This window comes from Bemisia tabaci, chromosome 6 (genome assembly GCF_918797505.1).
Source record: "Bemisia tabaci chromosome 6, PGI_BMITA_v3".
In the NCBI taxonomy this organism is placed as follows: Eukaryota; Metazoa; Arthropoda; class Insecta; order Hemiptera; family Aleyrodidae; genus Bemisia; species Bemisia tabaci.
This window is the reverse complement of record NC_092798.1, coordinates 17,572,055-17,581,634: the sequence shown is the minus strand read 5'-3', so window position 1 is coordinate 17,581,634 and position 9,580 is coordinate 17,572,055. Positions and strand designations below refer to the sequence as shown.

At 35.3% G+C, this 9,580-nt stretch overlaps 1 protein-coding gene across 2 annotated transcripts in view; it reads right to left on the bottom strand.

Annotated features, from left to right (window-relative positions):
- Positions 1 to 304: 304 nt before the first annotated feature.
- LOC109042957 (ATP-binding cassette sub-family G member 8) overlaps positions 305 to 9,580 on the bottom strand; it is a 33,371-nt gene continuing 24,095 nt past the window's right edge. For both annotated transcript variants that reach the window (XM_019059955.2, XM_019059947.2), the window contains exons 9-17: positions 9,229 to 9,464; positions 7,885 to 8,098; positions 7,487 to 7,678; positions 5,813 to 5,996; positions 4,717 to 4,857; positions 3,682 to 3,832; positions 2,919 to 3,024; positions 1,786 to 2,093; positions 305 to 570 (exon numbers count right to left, since the gene is read on the bottom strand). In XM_019059955.2, coding sequence (XP_018915500.2) covers positions 340 to 570; positions 1,786 to 2,093; positions 2,919 to 3,024; positions 3,682 to 3,832; positions 4,717 to 4,857; positions 5,813 to 5,996; positions 7,487 to 7,678; positions 7,885 to 8,098; positions 9,229 to 9,464 — 1,763 coding nt within the window. In that variant the 3' untranslated portion in view covers positions 305 to 339. The remainder of the gene's footprint in view (positions 571 to 1,785; positions 2,094 to 2,918; positions 3,025 to 3,681; positions 3,833 to 4,716; positions 4,858 to 5,812; positions 5,997 to 7,486; positions 7,679 to 7,884; positions 8,099 to 9,228; positions 9,465 to 9,580) is intronic.

The window sequence follows — 9,580 nt, the reverse complement described above, 5'->3', positions numbered from 1 at the left end:
TATAACAATCTCATTTAAACAAGTTTGATCTTTAATTTCAATAAAATATAAATTCAAGACAAAAATTACCTTTGTAAATTTAATTTCTTGCATGATTTCAGTAATTTCATGGCAAAGAATGTACATAAATTGCACAATCCTAGCAACATTGGATCATTCTCAGTGATACTCAGGATTGAAAGCAGAAAAGTTGTAGGAAAATGCCATGGAGCAACTTGCAAATCAGGTTTTTTGTCCCGAATTGTCTTTCAAAGACAACAGAAAAAAAAATTATGAAATGAGGGTACATTGCAAAACACTAGGATAGAAAAGCATTGATATTTTAATCATTAGCTATTATCATCTGCGTATACTTTTGTACTTATAACAGTGTTTTCCGACAAGGACGTATAAAAATATAGAAATTACGATTGAAACAATATAAAAGCCAGCAGGTGCATAATATGGCTGCCAGCTGGTGATATGGAAAGGATTGTAATCCTTAGCAGACAGGTACCCATAAAACTGTAATGCAGCGGTTCCATTTGGGGCAGGACATGGTAATTGTACTATTATATCTTGGTGTTGCACCTGCAAAGTTGAACAGAAAGGAAAACCTGTTAGGTGTTCTGCCAAGCAAGGAAAAAGCACAGTAACTGTCAGATTTCCAACTAAGATTATTTCGAATATCAACAAAATTGGGGATGGAGAATCTGCTGGAATCTAATTAAAAATTGTCGACAAAGTATAATTATCCAGAACAGAAACACCTGTTTCACACACTCGTTTTACATGGGAATGGGTGAACAACTTGAACGCTTCAGAACGGGAGAGCAAACCTATCTATACGACTGTTTTTATCAGTATGAGGTGTTATGCCATGGAAGATGATCGAATGCTCGCTGATTTGCATTTTGGCCAAAAATTTGTCCATTGCTCAGATTTTGCTTAGTCTGATCTGTGCATATGCTTGAATTTCTTGGCATCGTAACATCTCAGAAACAAAATGCTTATCGTTTATATTTAAGCTTCATTTGATGATGGTTTTCTCGTCGAAAAACGAATTTGAGAACGTCAAAGAGCATTATCTAGTAGAGCGATTCCCCCAAATTAATTTTTTCAGTGAAAGAAAAAGTCGATTTTTCAATAAGTATGTTCTCCAAAAACTATCCTCTTTTTGAATGTAAAGATGTCCATTTTATGAGCAAAAAAAATTGCAAAAAGGAAACTTCTGCTTAATTATTTGACCCATTTTCATACTTAAATAGGATGAATGATACATTTGAACAAATTCTCTATTTTTTGCCCTCAGACTTGGCCTTGTTTCAAAAGAGTCAGTATATGGAAATTTTGGGTGCTCTTTGCTGGCATCAAATGATGAAGAATTCACCCTTCTACCCTATGATAAAACTGTAACATTTTTTAAAACTTTTTTCCCATTTTCGGGCCCTTGTGCTTGACTCCACCACAAACTGAGTCCATCTATAAAATCTGTCTTCCCCTGTAAATTATTTTGCTTGCAAACTGAATCATTTTTCCTTGGGAAAATTGTAATTTGACTTGCTGATTGCAATGGGTCAAGGTCTATTGTCACCAGCCTAAGAAAGACTGAACGAATTCAAAGCTGCCCAGATCGATTCAGTTAGCTCAGGTTGATCATAATATGCCAAGGCCAATCAGCAATGACCTAAAATCGGGATTGACTCGGAACATGTGCAAGACTCATGTATGTATTGAATTTATCACTTGAGCGTGGCAATAATAGTAATTTTAAAACTGTAATAGTTCTGAAAATGGAAGTCTCACCTGTTTATTCCTGCAGACAAGATTAGCTGCGTTGAGCACCAATGTCTCAGTGGAGAGCTCCTGCTGTAGGAAGACAGGCATAATCCACCGAGATGTTGACAGAAGTCCTACATAGTCGAAATAATTAAACCAAGGTGACTGTTGAAGATCACCGTGAAGATCGTTGAGATGAATGGAGAAGCCGTTGACAAGTGATAATACAATGAGCAGTATACTCGACAATATGGCAACAGAAATACAATTTGGCAACGCATATCCCAGCATTGTTACAAATGCCTGGGTCCCACTTAAATGTAATAGCATGTACACTGAAATCAAAAAGTAAATTGAGTTGGCGTGATGAAAGTTTTTAAACTTGAAAGACCCAATTTTCCTCATGAAGATTGTCAAAAATATTGGCAAAAATTGAGAAAAATTTGATGAGCTTCGGCGATGTAACATAATATGCAAAACTCCAGGATGCAAATTCTTAAAGAGTCATGTCGAACTTATTTCCCGCATCGTTTCTGTGGTAGAAAGTACAGAAAATTACAAACAATTTTAGCAAGAGGCGTCCATCTACATAATAAAAGAAATTCGCTGTAAATTGACTCTTTTGCGAGCATGTACCAATTTCAGATTTTAAAAAGAAAATTAATTAGAATAAAAAGAGCTTTTTCAGTAATTTCTATTTCTTGCATTTTGGAAATTAGAGAATGCACTTAGTTCACTCGAATATTCCCAAATTTTTTTAATGATATGAAACAACAGGAAAAAAGTTCAAAGTTGCATATTTTGTACTCTCATTTATTAGCACTGAGAAAGCCAAAAAGGCATCCAAACATATTACTTCTGTGAGGGTTTCAGACAGACTGCAAATCATGGTCTGTGCAGCTGTTATCAATGCACTGACCATAGATCGCGGCAGAGGGATTGTACGGTCAAAAATATGCCTGCAGCAGGAGGGATATTTTTTTACACCATCTTGGCTTTCTCAGCTACATATATCCAACTTTGAACTGGTTTTGTGTGGGTTAAAATTGATAAAACATCAGGTGCCTAAAAATTCTGTGAACTAAATGCACTCTCCATTTTTCAGAACTACAAGAATTAAAAAACAAATCAATAATATGTAAATAAAAAGCAAAACTTACGAATATAGAAATATATTTCATTTCCCTGCATGTCACCTGTCATTGCATACGCAGGGATAATGTATGCAAGCCATATCACCAATGATGTTGGTAGGCCACATAGCAACTGAAAGAAACAAAATAAACCAATCAATAAAAAAGAATCTTAATGCTTGAAGTTGATGGTAAGAGAATTGGTGGTGAAACTGCAAGAATACACATCTTGGTATTTCCGTTGGGGACTTCCTGACATACTATACTTTTTAACATTAAAAAATACTCATTGTCATTTCTTGAAAACTTTTCTGTGTGAAGAATATTTTGTTAAAATTTTAAGCAATAGTGATTGTCAGTTCTCTTTTGATAAAATAAAATAGAATCAGATATTTGCATTCCTTCAGGTTCACTATCAAAATGCATCAGCATTTAAAAAGTCACTCACTTGAAAAGGCTGCAGATAAGTTTGCAAATTGTATGTAATTAAATAAAAAACAACTATATCCATTGTGATACAAGCCCAGTCATGCATGTATTCTTATGGATCTCAAGGCTCTTGTCAGAATGGAAATAGTTCTTTGATTTGAATACGTCCAATTGGATGGATTCAACTGGAATGAGCCCTACTTCATTTCACATTGCCAAATTTTCTCTCATGTTTGATTTTTTCACAAATCATGATAGAAAATGTGTATGATAGGCACCTAAGCATGCACATGAACACAAACATTTATTTGAGGCTAAAGAAGAGGGGCCTTTTCTTGTGACTATTTCAATAGGCGCTTACCGCAACAAAGATGTAGATGAAACGGCTGTAGAGTCCAGCCTCAACATCACTTTCAACAGCGGCTCGATCATGACCATGAGAGCGAGCCACAGCTAGTAATAGCAGCAAAGGCAACGATCCAACACAAAATATTGTATGATGAAACCCAAGCCTGGAATATTGTAATAATTCATTGGAGTTCAGAATAAAGATAAAGGATCAATATGGTAAAAATATTCACAATGAAAGCTCACAAACAGAGTCAGAAAAGGTTGCTTTCGATTTGAATGCATTTTGCCTAAAAAAAAAATAGTTCAAGCACACATTGTGTGCCTACAGACTTTAGAGACAAAGTATCCTTGACCTTTTTTAATTTTCTCTGGCCAAAATTCCACAAATGAATTCCAGGATTTTTGTTATCAACGATGCATTTAATGGGTGTCATAAATTGAACAATATTTACGAATAATGTAACTTCGAAATTTATTTTTAAGTTCTAAAATTTACATTAAGTTTTGCATTTACCAACATTAAAAATAACATTATTAGAGTGAATGTATTTTCTGAAATTTTCTACCTCTTAAAGTGATAAAACATGAGGGAGGGATTTAAATGTATCTTTTCGATTAAAATGTTCTAACTGAATGATGGGTAAAACTTTTTCCCTGATTCTTTTCAATTTTCAAGCTCTTCAAACATTCTGTTTCCCATATTCACACACACGCTCTTAGTTGAACGCTTTCTCTTACACAGCAATTTGGATAATTTTTATTTTGAGATGGGTGTCCATCCTCTCCAAAACTAAGCAGATCAACTGTTTATAATGGTCAGGGCCTTAGGGAGTTTGCTCTGTCGTAGATTCCTTGGTCTATGTAAATAGCTTCAGAGTAGACTTATAAACAAGATTTCATTCCTTTGCCATCCATTTTGTGTGAAAATAAGCACTTCATTTGTCCCCTGTAATGATTGATAATGGATCTACTTCAAATCATCAGTTAGAGAGGCCTTGGTTATGAGAAATTATAGCCAGGAAAAAGAATAATAAATGAAATATACCTATCATTTAGTGTCAGTTGTGGATCCGTTTGAGGCAAATTCCAGAAAACAGCACCAATGATCAATGAAAGAACGATGGCAAGGAGCAGATATGATAGCCAATCGAGAAGACTGCTTGGCTGAGAGTATACCATTTGGCGACTGGAAATGAGACAATAATTACAGACCGCAGTTTTTCTCATTCCCACTACTTAATTAACACGTTATAAAATATTTTCAATTTAATATTGAAAAATTTTTCTTCATACATCCGCTCTTACAGTTCAGAAGCTAGTGTGCACTGAACATAAAATGAGAGAGCTGCGCTAAAACTCTAATTCTTTGAGCAAGGTGTATCTTTCCTCTCCCATGCAAAAATCTTTGGATGGTTAAAGAAAAGTTACATACATACAAAAGGCCATTTTTACAAATCTCCCAGGCACTCAATGACATCTAATCTCCACAGTGTTCTAACCTCCCACAGTCTCTCAGGGAGTTGTCACTCACTTATTTCATGTAAAATCCCCTGGAAATTACTGGGCGTCCGCCGCGCCCCCTTCGTCTCCTCTCAGCAAGAACCCAGTCAAGCTTCTATTCTAGCAGCCTTTCTTCCATTAAATGGGTTAACATGCCCATACTAGACTAGATTTTTGGTCGCCTTTTAGTGTCATTTTTCACTTCTGTGATCTGACGCTCTCTTCTAATATGGATTTGATCCCTTTCAAAAATTCCTCCTGACTTCCGCCAGAGATCCATCTCTGTTGTTTTCAAAATAACCTGTGTTCGTTTTTTCAGTTGCTAAACTTCAAACCCATCTGTCGGCATTATTTTCTCTGCAACATGGTAAACTCTCCCCTTGTTATCTTGAATTTTCTTTGAATTTAGACAATTCTATTTGACAGTGCTATAGCTTTCTTTCCTGGAGTGTCTCTCTCTTCGATAGCTTGACCCATACTTCCATTCAGGGTCAACCAAACACCCGAGTGCTTATAATCCATACAGCTTTGAATCTGCTGTCCAATCTCCAGTTCAATTCTTTGAAAGAAAAGTAATATCCTCGTACGGAAGAAAATGCACTAAGCTTTTAATTCTGATGTTTGAGGAGGGAATAACTTACAAGACTATGGCACTGGCTTGAGAGAAAATCCCCGCTCGCCTAGTTTTTCCAGGTAAGGCTTGGAGCGGTCCTGGATCTGTCAAGGGTTCCTGCCTCCGTTTGAATAGTTCTGATAATTGTTCAATTCTTTGGCTAGATTCCAACATTGCCTCTGCAGATAAATCGTCCAGAGTAACAAGATCCACTAAAAATTAAAATTAAAAACCTCAAATTAAATTATTGATTTTAGGAAAAGCTATTTTCCTCACAAAATAGCGGAGTAAAACATAATTAGTTGGATAAAGATTGAAAAGTTTGCTTGTAGCAGAGCGTATTGCACAATACACCCTTTTTCCAGCAATCAATAATGCGGCATCTGATAAGCATAGGATATTATCCTAGAGAACATGTACTTAAATTTTTAAGATCGTCTGTTGATGCCTGTTGATGTCTGGCTAAAATGTAAGCCACCTTCCTTCAGAAAATACCAGCATTTAAAATTTTCATGGGTATAGGTGGTACCTATGGCAGTATTTTACCTGTAAAACTTAGTCATTTTTTAAGACATTGGATGTGGGATGAAGCGAAGTAAAGGAGCGGTAATATACGATGATATGTGTATTGCTGACTCACCTGGTACATGCACACTGCCCTGCATCAAAGGGCACAAAAGAGCCGCGTCCAACTCTTAGCAGCAAACAATTTAATTTTAAACCATCAATATTTTGAAATGGGAACTTTTTTAATCAATAGCAGAGTTTTCTTAGATGATTTATGCCAAAAGTAAATTCGAAAAAGTTATTATACAAATTTTATGAAATTGATGATAAACCATCACTTAATGAGACCCCTTTTTGCATAATCAAGATACATTTTACACATTCTATTCCTGTGGGAAAGGTTTTGCTTTGACTGAGATATGTTTGAAATCGTCTGAAATTATATTAAATGAGGATAAATAAATGTTACGTACTTATTTTAATAAGTAATTAGTTTCCTACAATGAGAAATAGAACTTCTAAGTTATCCCTAAAAAAAAAAAAAAAAAAAAAAAAAAAGTTCTTCCTGAGTACAGAGAACTTGAAAAGGAAAGGCAGTCACTGACAAGGGTTGACATCACCTCAGATTGTTGACATGAACTAGTTGCTTCACTTGAAGCGCAATTTCAGCTGCTTGAGCAATGCTGGTGATTTTATTCCCTGCATTTATTTATGTATACTCATACTATGGAAGCTATGCTGGGTACAAAATCCTTAGACATCGCTCAAGTGTTCTTATGGAGTTGAACTCTTGTGAGAGATTTACCTTGTGATAGGTAACTGAAAATATATTTTCACTGTTTCCTGACTTGAAACTTTTTCATTACTTGCTCAAAATTTTCAACAATTATGATGAGGAAAAAAACATTGCATTCAATGCAAAGATTGATTTCTGTATCAAATGCAATACTTTTTTTTAGCTAAATCTTGTTTCTGCCTTTCTACATTTTGCACTCTTTTTCAAAGTAAGTAATTCTTTAGCCCTATGCATAAAGGTTCGCTTCATTTTTTGTAGCTGGAAAGTTGAAATCTGCCTAGACTTTTTACTTAACAAACTGCAACAAATATGGCGTGTCAGGTTGATAACACCCAGGACACGAGACAAATCACCTTAACATAGAACAAAATTAATTGGTGAAATGTAGTGAGAACTTACAATAATAATCTGAAGGGTTCTTAAAGGCTGGGCATGGATAATCTGCAGTGGCAAAGTACGGTAACAAATCTCGACGGCGGCCAGAGTACATCATTCGACCACTGGAAATCAGGAGAACACGGGAGACCATTGTGAAAATTTCGTATGTTGGTGGATGTAGCGTTAGAATGATTATCCGACCCATCATTCCAGCTGGGAAACAAACAGAAAGATTATTATTTGTATTTTTGAAAGCAGAAATTATGACAAAACAATCATATGAACAGTAAATGATCGAACATCATCCTTCCCCGAGTGCTTTTGCACTTATTGTTTTTAACTTAAACTTTGAATTGAAACAACAACAAACATAACAGACGTTAAACGTTAAGAAAAAACTCATTATCAATGATACTTACTTGATCCCCCAGACGCCCACTGACGAAGAAACTCTACCAAAAAAAATGTATCAAAAATATCCATGACTTGTGTTGGTTGATCAAGAAGTAGAATTTCTGAGTCCGATAAAAGATGGCAGGCAAGATTCAGTCTTTGGATTTCTGATGAGGTTAGACTCGATACTTTGGTGTTCAGAACTTGCGTTAAGCCTAGTTCTTCGATTAAAAGTTCCATCTGAAACAAGAAAAAAAGGAGGAAAATTAATTGAGTCATTTTGTAGAGCCTGGAAATAAGATAAGACCTGGTTTACAACATCATAGATTTTCAAAACCCATAAATTCTGCTCACATTCTAGAGAAAAATGCGCGATAGAGAAGAATGCACAAATAGAAAGGAAGAGGGCTAATCAATAGTAAGCGCTCAAGATGCAAGCTGGTTTTGAAAATGGAAAAAATAATAGAATGGACTCAACGTTACCCTAATTTACTGTAATTTTCCCTCCGCTTTGATGATCCTGTTTCATTGAGAGATCTAAATATATGTAGAATCATATTGAAGGCTTAAGTATGAAACTGCGCATCTCCGTTAGGGTATTCCAAATTTCTGAGTTTATTTTTTTGAAGAGAAACATGAAATTTTTATGGAATATTCTGATAATAGAGGGGACAAATCAAGGAAGTTTCCAAGGAGTTACATTGACCAATTTTCCAGAGAAAAAAATTAAGTATGACATCGCAAACAAAGATACATAATTTTGTACTTTACCCATCAATACTTTATACATTTTTTCATCCATAAAGTGGTGAAATGGTGCTGGGTCCACACCAAGTTGCAGGAAAGCAAAGCCAAAAATTTTTGGAACTTTTTGGCTTTGTTTTTCCTGCAAAATGTTGTGGACCCAGCACCATTTCACCACCTTGTTACACACAGTTCGGGCCATTTTTAGTGGTTTTTTTTTCGTTTATTCATCGACCTTTGTTAACATTTACTGAATCTTCTGCCCTCAATAAAATGGGCCATTAGACAAGGCCTGAACTTGAAAAATGTGTTACATGTTTTCTCTTCAAAATCTTATGTAAAAAACAATTCACACAACAAAGAGTTTGAAAATAAACTTCATTATTGTGCTGGTTCTGATAAATGTCCATTAAGTTGAAGCCATAGTTCTGGTTAATATGATAATACATTACAATATTTCTTTGATCATATTTCGAAAGATAACATCACTTTGATAGATGAATGCATTTAACAGCTGAGTTAGAGACTTGTAGCTTCACTCTCTGATCACAAGTCAATAGAAATACAGATTTTAGACCTAAAAATAAGAGCATATTCGCTAAATGTTCAAAGAGTTTTTAACCTACTTTTTCTGTGAGAGAATATTTAATTCCAGTAACCCTGGGAGGTCTTCGTAACTTGGAATAAAAGGTGAGAGTTTGAGCAACATTGAAATCAGGCGAAAGAAACGTTTTTGAGCGGACATATGTGATTCGCTGCTTCAAAACTTCTATGGAAACACTTTGTCCATTGAGCAAAATATGGTTCGCACGACACTTGCACCTTCCAGCTAGAGAATCTAAAAATGCTGTGCCTTCTTCAGCTGCAAAACGGAAATACATGAACTGTTATTTACAAAAACAGAATAGTGAGAAGTTGCAAGTTGAAAATTCGAGTTGAATACAAGGCTCTCTCAGAAAAACTGGGGCCTGTATTACA